General features: G+C 45.5%; 10 protein-coding genes across 10 annotated transcripts; 3 read left to right on the forward strand and 7 right to left on the reverse strand. All coding sequences in view use genetic code 12, as the record gives it.

Moving 5' to 3' along the window:
* Positions 1–163: 163 nt before the first annotated feature.
* Positions 164–4,372, reverse strand: KOG1 (ubiquitin-binding TORC1 subunit; the record flags this gene model as incomplete). Its single annotated transcript, XM_001482442.1, has 1 exon — positions 164–4,372. The coding sequence occupies one exon, from the start codon at positions 4,370–4,372 to the stop codon at positions 164–166; it is 4,209 nt and encodes a 1,402-aa protein (XP_001482492.2).
* A 334-nt stretch (positions 4,373–4,706) lies between these two features.
* On the reverse strand, positions 4,707–5,441 carry CDG1 (Cdg1p; the record flags this gene model as incomplete). The annotated part of the gene is made up of 1 exon (XM_001482443.1): positions 4,707–5,441. One exon carries the CDS (start codon positions 5,439–5,441, stop codon positions 4,707–4,709), a length of 735 nt encoding a protein of 244 aa, XP_001482493.2.
* Positions 5,442–5,947: 506 nt separating this feature from the next.
* Positions 5,948–7,384, forward strand: SSU1 (Ssu1p; the record flags this gene model as incomplete). Its single annotated transcript, XM_001482444.1, has 1 exon — positions 5,948–7,384. One exon carries the CDS (start codon positions 5,948–5,950, stop codon positions 7,382–7,384), a length of 1,437 nt encoding a protein of 478 aa, XP_001482494.2.
* Positions 7,385–7,495: 111 nt separating this feature from the next.
* PGUG_05515 (uncharacterized protein) lies at positions 7,496–9,313 on the forward strand (the record flags this gene model as incomplete). Its single annotated transcript, XM_001482445.1, has 1 exon — positions 7,496–9,313. The coding sequence occupies one exon, from the start codon at positions 7,496–7,498 to the stop codon at positions 9,311–9,313; it is 1,818 nt and encodes a 605-aa protein (XP_001482495.2).
* Positions 9,314–9,464: 151 nt separating this feature from the next.
* PGUG_05516 (uncharacterized protein) lies at positions 9,465–11,084 on the reverse strand (the record flags this gene model as incomplete). Its single annotated transcript, XM_001482447.1, has 1 exon — positions 9,465–11,084. The coding sequence occupies one exon, from the start codon at positions 11,082–11,084 to the stop codon at positions 9,465–9,467; it is 1,620 nt and encodes a 539-aa protein (XP_001482497.2).
* PGUG_05517 (uncharacterized protein) lies at positions 9,786–10,367 on the forward strand (the record flags this gene model as incomplete). Its single annotated transcript, XM_001482446.1, has 1 exon — positions 9,786–10,367. One exon carries the CDS (start codon positions 9,786–9,788, stop codon positions 10,365–10,367), a length of 582 nt encoding a protein of 193 aa, XP_001482496.2.
* Positions 11,085–11,630: 546 nt separating the features above from the next.
* GRS1 (glycine--tRNA ligase) lies at positions 11,631–13,586 on the reverse strand (the record flags this gene model as incomplete). The annotated part of the gene is made up of 1 exon (XM_001482448.1): positions 11,631–13,586. The coding sequence occupies one exon, from the start codon at positions 13,584–13,586 to the stop codon at positions 11,631–11,633; it is 1,956 nt and encodes a 651-aa protein (XP_001482498.2).
* Positions 13,587–13,792: 206 nt separating this feature from the next.
* PGUG_05519 (flavin-containing monooxygenase) lies at positions 13,793–15,439 on the reverse strand (the record flags this gene model as incomplete). The annotated part of the gene is made up of 1 exon (XM_001482449.1): positions 13,793–15,439. One exon carries the CDS (start codon positions 15,437–15,439, stop codon positions 13,793–13,795), a length of 1,647 nt encoding a protein of 548 aa, XP_001482499.2.
* Positions 15,440–15,762: 323 nt separating this feature from the next.
* Positions 15,763–17,466, reverse strand: PGUG_05520 (flavin-containing monooxygenase; the record flags this gene model as incomplete). Its single annotated transcript, XM_001482450.1, has 1 exon — positions 15,763–17,466. The coding sequence occupies one exon, from the start codon at positions 17,464–17,466 to the stop codon at positions 15,763–15,765; it is 1,704 nt and encodes a 567-aa protein (XP_001482500.2).
* An 82-nt stretch (positions 17,467–17,548) lies between these two features.
* PGUG_05521 (uncharacterized protein) lies at positions 17,549–19,336 on the reverse strand (the record flags this gene model as incomplete). The annotated part of the gene is made up of 1 exon (XM_001482451.1): positions 17,549–19,336. The coding sequence occupies one exon, from the start codon at positions 19,334–19,336 to the stop codon at positions 17,549–17,551; it is 1,788 nt and encodes a 595-aa protein (XP_001482501.2).
* Positions 19,337–19,426: the final 90 nt, after the last annotated feature.

Raw genomic sequence — 19,426 nt, forward strand, 5'->3', positions numbered from 1 at the left:
GAGAGAGAAGAGACAAGAGACCAGAAGACAAAGAAGAGGTAAGGAGTATTTGAGAGAATTACTTCCGTGTGTTCTATTCTTTTCGTCTAACCATAATCCTAGCTAATTTCTCGATTTACTCTTCGATCTACTTTTCAATCTACTTTCAATCAACTCTTTTTCGTTAATACTCCTGTATGATGTCCGAGCACGAGTACACATTTATATGTCCATCCTGGTTATAGTTCGTCGCCAACATCATCCGGTGAGGATGGAACGTGGTGCCGGTCAAATAGCTGGCGGTTCGATTGGTCAAAAGCGATTCGTGTGGATTTTTCAACACAGAAACCATATCGCCAGAAGTGCTCCAAAGGCTCACAGATTTGGACCCGGTAGTTATCACTGGAGCATGTTCATGAACGTCGATGCACCGCATAGACTTTTCGGGTTCGTTGGTAAAAGTAAGCACTGGTTCACTTTCTCTGATGTCCCATAGATTCACGTATCCATCGGAAGAACCCGTTACCAATTCACGAAGTCCACCTCTTTGCATTCTGGTGTTCCTGATACTTCCATGGCCATACCTGCGGCGAGAAGAAACACCGGGTTGTGCCTTGGCTCCGTTCCACACCCTCACCATCGACTCTCGCGAATCCAATCTTCGGTCGTAAACTCTCACCGAACCGTCGTCGAACCCAGCAACAAATAAGTTTCCTGTGACTTGGTCCGAGGTCAACGAGGTGATGGAAGACGACGAACGAGCAGGAATATCCGCTAGGCAAAGCTCACGGGGCGCATCCCAAACCCGAATGATTTTCACATCTCCACTAACGAGCAACGACCCTCGAGATTGCTGCCAGTCCGAAACAAGTCCTGTGCTTTTCGACGTCAAAAGAAGGTCTGTCAATGCTCGCCATGAAGCCACCAACTCGATCTGTTCATCCTCGAGGTGGAAATTTTTGTATATCTTCACCACTCCATCAGAAGAACCGGTGAGAACGAGCGGAAGATCGTCCTCGTTGAGAAACTTGATATCGGTGATTTTGGTTCCAAAAGGATTTTCATTGGAAAACTTCTTCACCAGCTTACAGTCTTCCCAGTCCCACACCGACATATTGTCCTTGTCATCACAGGCAACCAAGAGCTTTTCGAACTGGGTGAATTTGATTAACCGAGGCTGGCTCTTGTTGTTCATCACTCGGATATTTTTGTTCCAATCTCCACGCAATGCCATTGTCTTTTGCGGTTGGGTTTCCTGGATGATAGACTCGTTTCTGTTTCTGCGCCAAATGCGCTTCACGTACTCTTCAGACCCAGGCTCGTCGATTTCATTTTTGGACATTTGCGGCTCCTGGAAATACTCACAGCTGTACTGGAAGAATCCGGACTCGTCAGGAAGCTTGGGCTCCTTCGTCAAGTCTCTGGGCTTGAAACGAGCGCTCTTGGGCTTGTACTCTGCTCCATAATTGCTGGTGATGGGTCCTGAACTCAACATCCTGGAAAAGTTCTTGAGGTCAGTTTCCTCAGAAATATGAAGCGACTTGAACAATTTGGCTATTGAAAAGTTTTTGAGCTTAGAAGATACAGAGTCGGAGTCGGAATGGTTGGAGTCTTCCATGTTGTTGGTGGACACAGATCGAGGTCTGGAAGTGATCTTGAGAACATTATTGTTTCTTTGCATGCTGCTGTTGCGCTGGAGGGTTGATCCGCTGGAAACTTGACGTCTTCCGTCACCATTCAATTGGCGATTAATTATGGGTTTCGAAGGTGCACCTTGTCCAAAAGTTTGGCTCATATTAAGGGTGGATTTGCTCAACAAATACTCTTCCATTTCACGGACCAATTGGCCAAGCTCACTTTTGTTCAACTGGAGCATGATTTGATCCACGAGAATCTCTGCTAGCTGCTTGATTTCAGGATGGGGGTCCTCAGTAAGAATGAGCAACGCTTTCCAGATCGACGAGAAAATCAGACCGTATGCTGGAGACTTTTTCCGGAACTCATTAAGTTCATTGGGGTTGTCGATCAACACAATTTCTTCTTCAAGCTGATTGAAAGACACAACCAAAAAGAACTTTGAGTAGATGTTGATAAACTTGCGAATGAAGAAAATGATCTCCTTGCGTACCATTGGAGAGCCGTCTCCAAGTAGTCCTAAAATGGTGTTGGCGAGCTTAAGATCTTGCTGCTTCAATTCGTCTTTCCGCAAAGCAGCATTCATGCTTCCTTGTGGCAGAGACTCGCCGTCTACGTCGCTCAAGAACGTGGTCAAGGCGAGAATGACAGACGTACGAACCTCAGGAATAGGATCATTAACCATCAAAAGCAATTTGTTAAGGTAGCCATCTTTATAGTTGATCCATTTTCCATCGGGATAGTTGTTCCAGAGCTGAGATAAAAGCAAACAGCACCATTGTCTTAACAAAGGGTTCTCGCTCGTGGAAATGAACTTTAGACAATTGTGAATAAGCTCAACGGAGAACGATAACCGCTGACCATTTTTGAAGTCTTTGATGAATAGCGTTAAGATGAAAGCACTCATGGCTTTATGGTCGTCATTTATCAAGATATTGGTGTTCGAATAGCCTCCTGGTGCGCCCACTGGACCGTTCAGATTCCCCGGACTGGAGTTTAAAATGAGGTAAAAATAGTTGTATCCTTTGTCCTTGCAGAGTTCCTGCTGGGTGCTCTTGTGGTCAATTGCCATTATTCGGGCCCAAATAAAGATGAGAACAGGCTTCAATTCCTGGGCGGGACTTTGAAGCAACTTGAGAACATATGGAAAAATTCCAATCGAGAGAGAAAGATATACGGCCCAAGGGCCCAAGTCGAGAAATTTCGACAACAATATCAAAGCTCTCAAACGATGCACTTGAGAAAGTAGCACTTGGAGCACGATGGGCAATTGTTCTGGAGGCTCTTTGGTTGAAGGACCGGCAAACTTTAGCCATATTTCAAAGGCTGTAAGTTGCTGCTCAAAGAACGTGGAATGCTGATAATTGGGTAAATTGACGTAGCCTGGTTGGCCAGGAATCTGATTGGCTTGGCCGCTGGCATTGTCATTGGCACTTATGGGTGCAATTGGGTCGGAAATTACCGGTTTGTGCTTATGTTCTGGATCGTCTCTGATCAACTGGGCACACACTTGGTCGATCGCCAAGTCCCACGAGTCCCACATAGGGTGGTGCCTAACGCTATCTGGCAACGGGGGATCACTGATGGGGTTGCAGTTGAGGTGGGGCATAATTCTCTTGGCTAGCAAGAAATTTCTGAAGAGTGCAGCCACCATCAAATCTTGTCGAAACAATCTTTTGAATATGGGACGAGAAAGTGTGGTCCAAGCAATTGTGTCGGTTATAGCTGTGAAGATCCAGTTGAGTTCTCCCAATGGTGTACGTCTATCGGTCAATTTTCCGGGAATTATGGCGTTTCCCACTGAATTTTTGGGGAGAAGCGAGTAGTAGTTTTTCTTCAATGGTGATTGCAAAATGAACCATTTGATGCTAATGTCGATGGGACAGGTCAAGCAGCACGAAAACAAGTCTGCGGGAAGCTCAGGACTCATGGGAAGAAGTTCATTGCTTTTACATGCTGCAAGTTGGATGCTATCGAGAAATGCAGACGTTGGAGACGGAGCACTCATATCGTGGTTTCCCTCGTTATCGTCGTCGATTCTCTTCTGGACAAACTTTTTGAAGTTGTGGACAATGTTTCCAGCACTGTTACAATCGTAGACGAATATAACTGGAGCACCTATCCAGGTTTGAAGATCGTATAAAGAGATGGGAATGTACTGAGTATAGCCTCTGTTGAAGACCCAGATTTCTCCTGAAGCCGTCGGTTGGGGAACACCATGACCGTTGTAATGGAACAATATTCGTTCGTCTTTGGCATTTCTTCGAAGAGTATTGCAGAATCTTTTGACGTCTTCGACACATGGATCGAGAGATTGCTTATAACGAGTACGAAGAGATAGCGTCTCATATTGCGCCTGGAGGTTTTTCCCAATGGACTCGATGGCTTTTTTCGTATCGGGAAAGAGTGACGGGTCACACCAAGCCTCGTACTTGGCACATGGATAAGTCTTCATGATATCTGGAGGATCCACACCCAAGTTCAAACAAAGAACAAGAACAGCACTGATGGTTTTCTGGCGCTCCTTCATCACTTTCCAGTCGTGGATGGGCTGGTAGGTTTTATAGTGAGCTGGGTCCATTTTCAATTCGTCGGGAATCGGATTGCCCGTAGCATTATGACGTTTATCATCAAAATAAATGTAGAACGAGTTGGCTAGGAGATTGAGAAAGTTTTCTGAGTTGTAGTCTTCCTCGAAACCATGCCGCATCTTCTCGTTCAAGGGCTGCAAAGGAGCGGGCCCGAACACTTGCGACATGTTGTTGAAGATTGGTGTACGATAAGGTGAGTGCGAAGAGAAAAGTGAGAAATGCGAAAATGAGAAAGTGAGAAAATGAGAAATAGAGAGTGAGAAGAAATGAGAAAGAACGACAAAAGTATATGTGAGAAAGAAATGAAAAATGAGAAGAATTGAGAAGAAAAGGTAATAGGAGTGAGAACAACAAAAGAATGACTAGGGAACCAAATCCTAATTGGCCATTGGTTCCCAATTGCGTCTACAGTTCACCAATCACCGTCTACTACAATGCGCATTTATACTTCAATTTCTTCATTTTTTTTTCATTCTTCTTATTTTTCTCATTTCTCATTCATCAGCAGTTCAGTGAGTTCTTGGGATTCACGAGAACCCCCTGCCAGCTATAATACTTACTCATATCAACATGATGCTTCTTTCCCGATGCAGCCTCGTACATGGAACAACCATATAAAGAAGCATAAGGAGGAGTATACAAATGCAACGAAACAGAAACTTGGTCCTCAAGCGGATTCGAAATCTTGTGCAACCCAATCTCGTCAGAAATGTAACCCACTTCGTTTCGTGACAAGATGGTTTCTTGGCGTGGATGCAATTCTCCCTCGTGGTCTGGAACATCATAAAGTGACTCTTTTAGTTGTCCCTTGATTATTTTCATGCAGCAATGGGCATTGGCGTGGTCATGGATGGCACTTGAGCGACCAGGACTCCACACAAGCACCAATAAATTGGCATTGCCATTAATATCCACCACTCCATTTCTTGAATATGCTCGAGTTCCATCGTGGAGTGCATATTTGCCCCACTCCGATTCATCAGAATTATATTGTTCCATCACCTCCCGGATTTTGTCCACATCCACGTCGGCCGACAGGATCCCTTTATTGGGACCCAAAATCTGCCGGAGCTGGCGTATCAACTTGCCAAAGTTGTTATCGGGGACTTCGAATTCTGAACCCTCGGGTAATGAGTTAGTTCCGGGGGTCAGAGCTGGTTTCAACCGAGGGCTATTAGTTGCTAGCGAAGAAGACCCGAGGGCCGGTGAGTGTGACGTCTGTGTCTGGACGGCCATATCGAGAAGGCAAGATAGGCAAAATAAAATTTAAAAGCAAAAAGTCAAAAAACACAGATAGCGCTTGTGAGAAAAAAAAACTGCGTGAGGGGGGCGGCCCCGATTTATACACCACAAACGGCCACCGTGTCCGCTACCTTCCCGATGCGGCAATACGGCGGCCTGCATTGGTGTGAGCCGGCGCACGCCGCGGTGTCACCCTGCACCAACAACCGCCGCGGCCCCGCTGCGAAATTACCGCAATTTGCCGCCCCGCTGCCACCTTCCTAAAACGGCAAAACAGCTCTTCCGAAGGGCCTTCCGATGGTGCTTCCGAGAGCGTGGGAACCCATGACTCGTGCGGACTGCAGGTAAGCAATTCCTTCTTCTTTATAAATGATGCCCTTGCAACATTCAACTAATCACTAATACGACTCCTTTCATTACTACAAATTTATCGTCATATAATCGTTAGTAAATCGTCATTTAACTGTCATTTTATTCATTTCAAATCCATTTAATTTTCTATGTCGGACAGCCACAGTTTGGAAACGCCACAGTTGAGCGATGACGATAAGACTCTTAAGTCCAAAACAACTGTTGCACAATACGCGTGTGCGACGGTAAATGTCGCGCACCGGCGACTCATCCTCGAGTTTCATCCTGCGTACTTTGTGTCGATTATGGGGTGCGGGATTCTGAGCGTCATCTTGCATAATTTCCCGTATCCCGCATATTGGCTCGAAGTATGTGGATGCATAATGTGGGGGTTTGCCGTATTTTTTTTCATTTTGACATTCCCGAGCTTTATCATATCAATGGTGACGGTGCCGGGAAACTTTCTCAAATTCCATCGTGACGCCAATACGTCTGTATATTTGGGGGGCTTATCAATGGGGTATACCACTACTTTTGTCAATTTTTTATTTGGCATCACCTCCAAAAGTTTCATAATAGGCATCTATGTGCTCTGGTGGATCTCGCTAGTACTGTCGCTTTACTGTGCCATTGTGATTTTTTACTTTGGTATTATTGCCAAGTACAGAAAAAAGTACAACTTGTTGACTTCGGAAACTGTGAGTGCAACTCTCCTTTTTCCAGTGGTTACGCTCACGGTCACCGCCTCGGCTGGTGCCTTGATCTGTCCCGATCTTCCATCCATAAATCTTCAGGTTTTAACCCTAGTTATCTGCTACTTACTATGGGCCTGGGCCGTGGCTTTGGCTTTCATCATTATCAGCATCTACTATGGGAGGCTATTCATTCACAAAATTCCGGCTACTGGGTTGGTATTTTCCAGTTTCCTTCCTGTGGGTGTGATGGGACAGGGAGCTTTTGGCATTCTCCTAATTGGCAGAGATATCTACACCTTGGTTATGGAGAACCACGAGCTGGTTTTGCTGTCGCCATACATGTCTTATGTCAATTCTACAGCCATTGACGTTGGCCAGTCGGTGGATTCCGTCACTGCTAGCTTCATAGTGGGCACCTGTTTCATCTACTTTACCGCCTTGATGTCGTTGTTTCTCAATGCTTTCGGCATGTTTTCCACTATAATCGCGGTGATGTCGTGCTTGTCCAAGATATACCCGTTCACCAAGAACCACAATCCTCAATGGACCTATATGACCGAAAACCACACCTCATTTTTCCGTCGCCGAATCCGCGGACTTATCCGGTTTTCCAGGACATTCTGGGCTATGACATTTCCGATCGGAACCATGTCTTTGGCCAATTCGGAGATTGCGACCTTGCACAAGGGTTTGCATGCGTTGCGTGTGGTTGGCGCCATGTACGGAGCGGCCCTCATTGTCATTGATGTGGGGTGCATTTTGGGCACATTTTACTGTGCGATTCAGGACGTCCGAGCCGAGGTAAAAGTTGAGAAACAGGAAGATTCCGAGTTAGATTTGGAACTCAGCGGCACGTCGTGGAGTAATGAGGTCACGAATAATCACGAATAAATTGCATACTAGACTATCGTATTTCACTTTTTGCAACTTCTTTCAATTCTCATTTTGCAACTTCGTTGCAATTTCGCACCCACACACCCGATCTTTTCACTTCTTCCTACCATGAGCATATCGATCTTGCTCCCGGCACAGCCGAGCGACTTGCTACGGCTCAAAGACGTCGACAAGTTTCTTCTCCGAGCGAAAAATGTTAAACAACGTAGTATCGTCTTTTTTGACGAATCTGTGTCGGTTTTCGTTATTTTAAAGCATGATAACTCACCCAAAACTGTGTTTATGGATGTGTCTGTGATGCCTGGACAGCCCCCTACAGACCATAAACCAGAGGTGGATTTGCCCATACTATCTAAGGAGGCTGCTGTTATCGCTAGCTTTTCTTTGGCAAATACTAGTGTCATTCTTGAAGGAAAGAGTGAGATTGAAGATGCATTTTACTCGATTTGGACCTACCAAGTTCCAATTGTGTATCCTAAAAAGAAGGTTGACAACCCACAAATCCTCATATCGTGCTCCTGTCGTGATTTTATAATGCCATCGGTGGAAACCGCACAGAAACCCAAAGAGGTGGAAATTCTTCCTGATTTGGAGCCTAAAAATAGCACAAATTTATTGGCAGAACTCAACAACCCAGTTCTGAAAAACAAACTGACGGAAACCTACAACCTTCCTTCGTCTCTCATAGAACCCTCAGAGTCTCGTCGGTCTCCTTTACCAGTTCCTGAAAAGTCGTTCCACAGCGACACACTTTTCCAAACCTCCATATCGGTGCCGGTTTCGGTTTCTCTTGTGATTCGACTAAAGTCCACCAAACCAGCAGGCCGCAACAATGTGTTGCTTGCAACCTTGAATGTGGAGAGCTCAGAAGAATTGGGCGTGCTTTTGTCCAGCGAAGATACCCAGTCATACTACTTTTCCATTTTGAGCTTGGATGTTTCTTTCAAGTACGGCTCCATGGTCGAGCTCACGGCCTCCGACTACAAGATGCCCATGCGGATACGTCTTGCGGATGCTTTGAACTTGACATACAAGTTAGTCAATGCCGACTTTGAGCGAGAACCACTGGACCCTCAAGTCAATGCCAGTTCCAAAGCACTCAATATCAAACTAGTACTTCAGGTCCAGCGCTACGACTGCTCTGCCAATTCCTTCGTCAACGTGAGCAACGAAATTACCACTTTTTGGGCTCCAATACTCGACTTCACCATCATGGCTCCTCCCATAAATAGCTCGTTGCGAACCTCGGTGGGCTACTCACAAGTGCAGTCGGTGGGTGGAAGAGGTCTCCAGCGCAAATCGGCTCTTCACAGTGTCTACAGCATCAAAAGCAACAGCAATTCGTCGCAACTAGTCAATGGAACAAACATCAATCCACCAGCCGTCCAGCCAGGACTCAAGCAATCACCGCTTTGTTCGTCAAATGTTACGGTTAATTTGGCCAATAATCCAGCTTCGGCGCTTTCCGGTCTTAAACTCACTTTTATTGGAAGCTTTACTTTGAAACTCGGAGAAGTGAGTTCGTGGAAAATCCAAGCAATTAATAACTCCAGCAGTGCTCTCAACTTATCTATTGTGGTTCAGGATCCGCTCCACTGGGCCGCCAATGCTGCTCAAAGAGGACCTGTTTCGAATACTTCTTCGTCAAATGTTCTAGGACAAAAGTCTGGAAATGATGTCTTGGTGGTGAATAAAATTCATCTTCTCAACGAAATCGCAACTATGAAACCTCGTTCTGGCGGGGTGGTTTTTCTTGAAAATGACATTAGATTGGGACCCTTGGAAACCAATAATGTGATGGAAACGTCTATTCAACTCATGGGCATAGCCCGTGGAATCCACAATTTGGAAGGCATAAAAGTGTTTGATACAAACACCGGCGACGGCTTGGACTTTGGAAAGCTTGTACAAGTGTTTGTGACATAACGAAAAGAGATTATAAAAAATCATTAAAGCACTAACCATTGAGAACCAGGATTATCTTTGGGTACTAGAACCACCACTACAGCCATTTCATCTCATCAATTACAAGCTATACACTATTCACTACAGCTATACACATTCCCTTCAACTCAGTTCAGCCATAGACATAGTTGTTGGGTCGCTCCATCCTATTGAAGAACTCATACTGTTCAGCTTTCAGAATAGACTTCCCTCTCTTTCTGTGGAAGTCTCGAAAGTGCCTCAAGAAGTTGTTCAATGGTCGGTCCTTGGCTGTTGTCTGTGAACAGTGAGTACCAATAACTTGGTTACAGCATGGACATACGACTCCCAACCTGTTGTTTTCGTGAGCCGTGGTTATACGATCTGAGCCAGACTTGACAAGCCTGTATTCTCCGAAATCGTAAGGGTTCGGCGTAAGAAAGTTGTCGGTATAGATCCCGTGGGTCAAGGCTAGATGCTGAGCATACGACGAAGTCTTGAGATTGAGAAAAGTGATTTTTTCACAGTACGGACAGAGCCCGCATCGGGTGGGATTGTATGGAAGACCATTCGATTCATCCATTTCATAGCGCACAAACTGAGGCTCGTACGGACGACTAATGTGAAAATTGGGGTTCTTCTCGTACTTGATATTGTGGTACGGTTGCAAAGACGTGAGCGACAACCGAAGATAACAATTTCGGTTGATTTTACAAATCGACTGGAGCTCCTCATTGTATATCTTGACGGTTTTGTTTCTGTTCTCGTCCATCTGTTGAGCAGTGATATCATTTCGAGCAGTATTGATCAACTCTGGACACGGAACCACAACCGTGGGAATCAACTCCGACTGGTACTCAATCTCAAACTCTGGCGGAGCAGTGTTCTTGCTTCCCTTGGCTCGTTTCTTGATACACGCTGGAGCAGGAAAAGCTTTGAATTCGAGGGCACAGTCGGCGTAATCATACATTCCTGCGAACGGAAGGTTGATGGACTCGATTGCGAGTTCTGTTCCAGTGGGCAATACACTATAATTCTGAACATTGTTCTCGTGTGAGCAACATTGAAAATCATTCGTTTTTTGTTCTTCAATTTGAAAAGCATTTGTCTTTTCTTCAATTTGGTTTCCGTCCGACAAATTTTTCGTATCAATGCCTTCCCCATACACATACAGCGGCTCATTAAGAAGCTGGTTTATTGAAATTTCGGCTGCTCTCTGGGTTAATAGCGGAGAAATTGCTTCAGCTTCTTCTGAGAAAAAAGTGGAAACGGCTTCTGTTTCTGAAAAAAAGGTGGAAACCGCTTCTGTCTCTAAGAAAAACTGCACGTTTCCATTTTGAACGAACTCCTGGTTTTCTCCATTTTGAACGAATTCCTGAACGTTTTCATTTTGAACAAGTTTATGGACGTTTCCATTTTCAACGAATTGATCGTTGTCTACAAATTCTCTGAGATTCCGATCCTCCTTTCTTGGCTCTTCCTGCTCCGGCTCTCGTTTCGGATAATTTTCACTCAAAATAACCTCGTCGAAAATCTCGTCGTCAACATCTAGCTGTAAACTGAGCCAGGTATCAACTACAGAAGTGTCAATTCCCCAAGAACGAGTTTCGTCTGTGTCCATATTTTCATGTTCAACAATAGGATCCGCAGACCCCAAAAGCACAATTCCCGTATCAACGCTCATACGAGCACTGTCTAGCAACATAGCAGACTCAGCGAGCATCAGAGAAGGTCCTAAGTTAGCAATCAAATTGTCTCTCTGCAAGTATACCATGAAATGATTTGGCAGAGTTTCTCTTTATATTTTGCGGAGGAGCCTTCATTACAGCATATTGTTCTTCTACACATACCTGCTAGCATACCACAGCCATTGGTAGCCATTTTAGCAAGAAGTGTTCGGCGGAGACTTGGTATGGTTGGCTGCAAAAAAGTACAAAAAGTTCTGCGCTGGGGAACCATGCTGGTTACGTAAGCAGGTCTTTTCCCCAGATCAACTCACGCAGCACTTTCCTTTAAACAAATGGAACTTTATTTCCTATTTTTGTATCTATTTTTTCTCACGGCGCCACTACTCTTTGCTGTGCTCGTGCCCCATGTCGAATATATACGCAATTTTTCGTGGTGGATCGTAGTCATGCATATAACCTGGAATACGATAGGTCTTCAGATTGTAGAGAAGAACCACGGAATTGGGCCGATAATTGTAGGCCATGTAATTCCCACGGTTGTGACGTGTTATCGGATGTGTGGGTCGCCGCGAATTGAGATTTGTGTCAAAATCTGGATGAAGTAGCTTTAAATATCAAATGTATATTCATACTCAGGCGTCTCCGGACTGGCCCTCAAAGGGAGTCAATTTCTTGGTGGCTTCGGCCCACGACTCGTCGTTATAGGTAACAGCCTTGATCGCCGCAACAACGTCTTCCAATGAACCTCTGACCTGTTTTGTGGAATCGCGCTCTCTCAAGGTGATGGAAGCATCTTTGACGGAATCGAAATCGATGGTGATTCCAAATGGTGTACCCAATTCGTCATTACGAGCATAACGCTTTCCGATAGAGGCAGAGGAGTCGTCCACCTTGAAGGGAATTTGCTCTTTACGCAAGTATGCTGACACTTTCTTGACGATGGGGCTGAGATCAGCATGCGAGGAAAGAGGCACCAACAACACTTTAGTAGGAGCCACGGCGGGTGGAAGCGACAACACACATCTGTCTTTGTCTTCTGGGCGGCTCCAGAACACATGTTCGAAAATGGAGTAAATGATACGGCCGATACCGAACGAGGGCTCGATGACGTTTGGAGTGAATTCACGAATGTGTTCTGTTCTGGTGACTTTTTCGATGGTAGCGAGTTCAGAAGTGATCACTGCTGGCTCCGACAACCCCTCCACGTTCAAAGAGACCTTGCCTTCTTTTTTCAATTCCGCAGCCAAATCTTCCAACTCGCACTGAGTGCGGTTCAAAAGTGCATTTTCCACCGCCTTGGCATCTTTGCGGAAACTGGGTCCAAACTTCTTTCTGTTAATGGAAACCTCAAACTTCTCGACTGTGACTGGACTTGGGAGCGCTTTTCTGACCACCAACTTTTCGTTGGTACGAGCAGAATGCACACTCAAATCGTAGGCAGATCTGTCGGCACAACCCACACACTCGATCCAACCGAAAGACGTCTCCAACTCGGCGTCCCAGCAGTCGGCGGCATAGTGGGCCATCTCGTTCAGCAAGTGTTGTCTGAACCGCAATCTGTCGGGATTCACACCAATTTTCACGAGGAAAAGGTAAATTCTAGCGACGAAATATCCCAAGGTTTGGTTGTCTACCATGCCAGATTCAACCGCTTCGCCAATGGTGCACTCCCGCAACTTGTTGGAGCCACTCTCCTGGACGTCTTTGGGAAGAAACCGCAACTTGACATGTTTCACCTCGTCGAATCTGGGGTGCGATTTGTCTTCGGGATCAACGTAGTGTTCGATTTCAGCCATCAAGAACTCACGAACTCTCAACAAACCTGCTCGGGGAGAAATCTCGTTTCTGAACGACTTGCCGATGGAGGCCGACGCAAACGGCATCTTTTCGTTGTTAAAGTCCAACAACTTGGAAAAATTGAGAAACTGACCTTGAGCCGTCTCGGGACGCATGTAGCCCTTGAGCTGGCCGGAAGGACCAATGGCAGTTTCAAACATCAAGTTGAACTCCATTGGCTGCTCCAACGGACCACCAGTGGCTGGGTTGGTGATGTTGTACTTGGTCATCAACTCCCCGAGCTGGGGACCAGAAAACCCGTCGATTTGAGCCAAAATGTTCTCGTATTCCTTCACCTCCTGGTCGTCCAACTTGACGTTTTTGATCTCCTTGACCTTCTTTTTGCGCTTTTTGTCAGCTTCGTCGTCGCCTGCCTTCTCAACCACACCCCGGGCAGCACGGTCACCCTTCAATCTCGCCTCCAAAACTTCTTCGACCAAGTGGTCGGCTCTGAAAATTTCACCTGTTTTCAAGTCACGACACATCCAGTCAGCAAACTTGTCTACGTGGCCCGAGGTCTTGAGCACCTCGTGGGGCGTCAACATGGTGGTATCCACCTCCAACATGTCTTCTTCTAAGATAAAATGCTTTCTCCAAGTGTCGATAATGTTGGCTTGCAAAGCGCAGCCAGGAGGACCATAATCATAAAGACCGGAAACACCACCGTAAATCTCAAAAGCTGGAGCGAAGAAGAATCTACGCTTCAAGACCTGGTCCAAGGCCTCGCGGGAAAAAGTGGAAGTCGATGCCATCCTTTTAAAGGCAGTACGGAGTATTGTAGACACTTTCAGTTTAAATTTTCAACGCTCGAAATGACTGAATGTTATATGCAGAATGTGCGAAAACCAATGCGAAACCAATGCGAAAAACGAATATTGAATTGAGAATTACCAGTGTATTAATATCGTTGTCTTGATTTCATTATGCTACGTTCTTTTTTTATTCATCCTCTCCTCTCTCATGCTACTTTCTCCTTCTTTTCCTTTTTCTCATACTCCAATTCTCCCCATTTGGGATGCAGCATCCGCCACCAATATGTGATCTGCGACCACGGGTAAGTGGTGGAATTGACTCCTCCCTGAGTATACCACGATACACAGCCACCAAGAGGTGTTCCAAACACAGAGTGCTTGAGTTCCTCTTGCGCGGTTTCAAACCATTTGTAATATTTTTCAGTTTTGACACAAACCAGTACCGCCAGACCGTTCAAGACTGGAGTTGCAATTTTGGCAAAATAGTTACAGGCATTTTCAATGGCTAGGATCATGGACGAGTGACCTGTGGTGGCATTGGGTCCTCCTATCAAAAAAAGATTCGGACAGTCTCTCACCAAAACCGTTTCGTAGGCGGTGATTCCTTCCTTGTTCCAGAGAGCCTGAATATCGATATTGTTTCTTCCCACGATGTCAAAGCTGTGGTAGCTCTTCACCACGTCGTAGCCCGTACAGGCTACAATGATATCTGCTGGAATACGCTTGCCGTTTTTGAGAATTACTGAGTTGGCTTCGACTCGCTCGATGGTGGAGTCGGTGAGCTCCATTCTTTTGTCGTGCAAAGCAGGCATGTAGCCGTGGTCGAATATCAACCGCTTACAGCCAATATGGAAGTCTGGAATCACCAAGTCTTGGTACTGTTTCGGACAAGTTTTTTTGACATATCGAGTGGATGCGGTGTGGTTGATCCAGGTGATTATACTCGTCAAAAAAAAGTAGTTTTTGAACAAGGGAAACCGCAACTCAGCCACCATTGCCGCAACGTACCGTACAAGAAGAATCCCTAGTCTGGTGGCTGCAAGTGTCTGGTAAGCTTGGTGCAAAATCCCAGGAATTGGAGGCATGATATAATGTTTCAGGCGAGCAATTTGGGTCAAGCTTTGCACTCCGTAATCTCTCAAAAGCACAGGAACACACTGGTTGGCCGAACACCCGTTTCCAACCACAACCACGTTTTTTCCTTGGAAATCGACATTGTGGTTCCAAACCGCAGAATGCATGTACTCACCTTGAAATTTGTCTTCCAAACCTGGTACACTCAATTGTTTCGGCTGCACCAAAAAACCCTGTCCACTGAGCACTATCTGAGCTGTATGGATTCGTTTCTTTCCAGTTTTCACATCACAAGCCTCAATTGTCCAATTGCTTGCTTTGTCGTTAAACTTCAACGAAGTCACCGCGGTGCCCAAAAAAGCCTTTTTTCTGATGCCGTGCTTCTCCACAACTTTCAAAATGTACTCTTCCAACTCGTACTGAGGCGGCTGGACCTCGCTCCAGGTCGAATTGACCTCATCGTGGAAACTGTACCAAACAGCAGGAATGTCACATGCACAACCAGGATAGGTATTTGCGTACCAGGTGCCTCCAAACTCGTCATGTTTCTCAAATATGGCAAAGTCGTCCTCGCCTTTCTTCAAGCACGTCATAGCTGCCGTTATTCCTGAAACTCCGGCTCCAATCATGGCGATCTTGGATTGCAGATATTGCGGCTTCTCTGCGTCGTTTGCTGCAATACTTGCATGCGGTCCCAACACTGCTGCAGCATCCTCGTACTTGATACGGAAGTCCTGTGGCCTCTTATGGGACTCTCTGGGGTTTCTGATCACAGACATTGGTGGGGGGAAGAGTTGACTAAGAGGAAACTTTTATATCTCGGCACTTTACAACATTTTTCACATGCGGGGAGCCGCACGGTGACATTGAAGGGTATTGTTGAACGTATAAGCATGTGTCTAAGACTAACCTAAGACTAAGACTAACTAAAGACTAGAGGGTTGTGGTGCCATATCATTTGACTGAACTGGTCAAATGTTTTTTCCCATTAGTCCATTTTTCTTAGCTTTCAGCTTGCTTTTTGCACCCAATATCGACTCCAAAAATTACCCCACAGTATGTCTCAGACTCTTGACACAACACTCAATTTCATTGCAATGGCCTATTTTTGCTTCGGCTTTTCATACACAAGCTCATTCCACTTTGGATGGTTCATTCTCCACCAATAGACAATCTGCGACCATGGATAAGCAGTCAGATTCACTCCTTCCTCAGTATACCACGATACACAGCCACCAAACTTGGTTCCAAATACCGCTGTGGACAATTTCTTTTGTACGGTTACAAACCAATTGTCATATGCCTTGGGCAGAACCTCCACTGAAGCATATTTTCCAGCAAGAATAGGTTGAGTTACCTTCATAATGTAACTACAGCAATTCTCTATAGCCATCACCACGGATGCATGTCCGGTAGCAGAATTGGGTCCGGCAACAAGGAACATATTGGGACACCCTTTGATCATGGTGGTTTCATAAGCTGAAATTCCACCTTCTTCGTCCCATAATTCTCCCACATCTTTTCCATTTCTGCCAATAATTTTAGCGGAAAGTGCATTTTCCTTGATATCGTAGCCGGTACAGGCCACTATGATGTCCGCAGGCACTTTGGTTCCATCCTTCATGACCACACCATGTTCTTCGATATGGCTAATATCTCCACCTTGGATTCGAAGTCGAGAATCACGAAGAATTGGCATATAATACTTGTCGAAAATGATTCTTTTGCACCCGATCTTATAGTCGGGAATGATGTACTGCTTGTACTCGTCAGGACAATACTTGTTCATGTACCTCAATGATGCTCTGGTGCAAGCTCGGCGGATCAACCTTGCAAAAAAACCGTCGCCAGCATACATGGGGTACCTCAATTCCGCTCCAAACACAATAAGAAGTCGAACAATCACCAAACCAATTCTGGAAAACAGAAGTAGCTGGTAAAGCTTGTGGAGAGCCGAGGGAAGTGGAGGCATGATATAGTGCTTGGAACGAACAATTTGCACCACACTTTCAGGTTCATAGTCCTTGACCAATGCTGGAACCAATTGGTTGCCTGAACATCCATTTCCAATAACCACAACTTTTTTTCCCTTGAAGGAAACATCGTGGTTGAAAAGTGCAGAATGCATATATACACCTTTGAAATTTTCCAACCCTTTGGCCCGGAATTGGTTGGGCATAACCAAGCCTCCGCGAGCCAGAGCCACTATCTTGGACCTGTGCTCAATTGCTTGACCGTTTTCAAGATTAACACCATGAAGTACCCATTCGCTATTCTCGTCATCCCACACAAATTTTTCGATGGCACTTTTGCACCTTGCCTTCTCTTCAAGCTTGTACTTTTTCACCACTTGCAAGATATACTCCTCCATCTCGTACTGTGGAGGCTGGAGCTCACTCCAGTTCTTGTTAAGCTCATCATAAAAAGAGTACCATAAAGCAGGTATATCCGAGGCACATCCTGGGTATGTATTTGCCCACCAAGTTCCGCCAAATTGATCGTGTTTTTCAAAGATCACAAAATCTTCTTCCTTCATTTGTTTCTTGAATCTCATGGCAGCAGCAATACCTCCAAATCCACCGCCAATTATGGCAACCTTGGACAGGGTTTTCAACGCAGGTCCATCAGCTCGCGCCCATGTCTTTTTCTCTCCAAGCACCCTATTTGCGTCTTCATACGTGATCCGAAACTTGGCGGGGTCCTTGTGAGACTCCTTGGTTAATTGTAAAGTAGCCATTTGGATTGAGGCAGCAAGGGTGCTGAAGTTATACCGGTCGCAAGCATGCATGTGCTTTGAAATATGCATATGCACGATGCGGAGTTACGGCGCCAATCCGCCGCCGCACCTGTGGGGAACACCAGTGGGGACTTTCAATGACTTATTGATTCTATAAAGTTTTGTAGCTAAAGTCCTCAACCAACGACTCCTCGTCGTATGTGGTGTCTTCGGCGTCGATCAAATGTCGAAGCCAGAGCAGAATAATGGTCGCGAGACACGAAATCCCGTACATCTTGTCGAACCAACTATCTATAAACCGTATTTCTCGGGCCGTTATTCCGGTTTCCGCAGACACGGTAGATCCCGACAAGGAAAGAATTCTTGTGATTTGGTCCGAGAGGTTTTGGGGTAGATTGGTGCGAATGAGGAGTCCGGTAGAAATCACATACACTCCCAAAAGCTCGGCAATGACGAGATGCTTCAAGTGGTTTTTGGATTTGTCAGAAACTTTGGTAAATGAGGGAAGAAATTTGGCAAACGACTTGAATGTGTTGAGTACCGACGTAAATGTGCAAATGAACAATCCTCCAGATAATGCAAGTGCAATCTGGTTGATGAGTTGAATCTCGGAAATTGTGTCTTCTCCGATGAAAAGTTGCACTAGATGGGCTAAAGTGAATGCAAGAGCATCCAGTGAGTTTGAAGCGGATTTTTTACTTCCATCTCCATAAATCATCCTCGAAGGAAGTCGCACCAAAACCACAATTGCGATTCTATTAACGCAGTAAACTGCAAAGCCAAATGTGAAAAATTTAACAATTATTCCGGCTAAAGTCAGCTTCATACCGTCTTCTTGACTTGCAAAAGATGCCAATTTTTTGGTCAATTCGTCGTAAATGTGGTTCTGGAGTGTACACAACGAGTCAATTTCATTGCTGAGCTCCTGCTCATCTCGCTGTTCCTTACCGAGTCCCAAGCTGGACATGCTAGCAAACGACTGTACTTTATGAATAATTCCGCCCAATCTGTTCTTTTTGGGTGAGCCAAACGAGTCGGTAGAGGCATTGGACTTGTTGTAAATGGTTCCTCCGTGCGCAACTAGCATTCTATCGAGTTCTTCTCTTCTTTTAGTCGCCAAGGCTGCAGTATGATTATACGACTGGATGAGAGAATTGAGTTCTGCTTCGGTAATTATCTTCTTTCTCGACCCAACTCTGCCTACCGCTCGCCTGAGCAACTTTGCATGGTCCGAAACCGTAGAAGCAGACCCAATGCCTGAAAATATAGCCATGGTAGTAATACCAGCAATTGCTACTTGATTCACTTTGCGTTCTATAATTGACCGGGTATCGTATGTCGAGGCCGGAGTGAATGTCTGGGACAAATCGCTGAACTTGTGGAGGACATAGAACCACAATATATAGCAAATGGCTGCAATTATTCTTGTTCTCGGTTTGGTGGGAAACACCGATTCGTCAATTAAAATCGACATTGTCAAATATGGCAACACCATAGTAAGTAGAATGATCAACGTATCCACCGTGATGACAAAAAGTATGGCCCGAGCCAGCTCAGCCATGAAACCTCCCAATTCACACATCATTAGTACAATCATCGATACACTGCTGCATGTGCATGCAGCGAACGCTGCACGAACCACTGCATCCTGCAAGTTTGACACCAGTGACATAACTTTATATCCGTGTCGTTTGAAGTTTTCTTTCTCGTCCACATCGTTTTGTAGCGTCGATACGTCCACCAGGATCAACTTGAGACCGTATCGCTTGTTGAAATTATCATAGATATAATTGTTGATATCTTTTTTTCGAGCAGTTACTCCCAGCCCATAAGACTCAAGTATACTGGACGACAACGCATACTTGAATGTCCACCCGAAGACAGCCGCCTGAAAACAGAAAAACGGCACAACCTGGATTACCGTCGAAAAAGTGGCCATTGACGTGTAGCTGAGCAGCGATGAAACTGGTGGGTGGTGTCACGTGACTTGGTTGTGGGGTAAGGAAATTCCTCAGAAAAGTTCAAATTT

Source organism: Meyerozyma guilliermondii, genomic scaffold, assembly GCF_000149425.1.
Source record: "Meyerozyma guilliermondii ATCC 6260 scaffold_7 genomic scaffold, whole genome shotgun sequence".
Classification (NCBI taxonomy): Eukaryota; Fungi; Ascomycota; class Pichiomycetes; order Serinales; family Debaryomycetaceae; genus Meyerozyma; species Meyerozyma guilliermondii.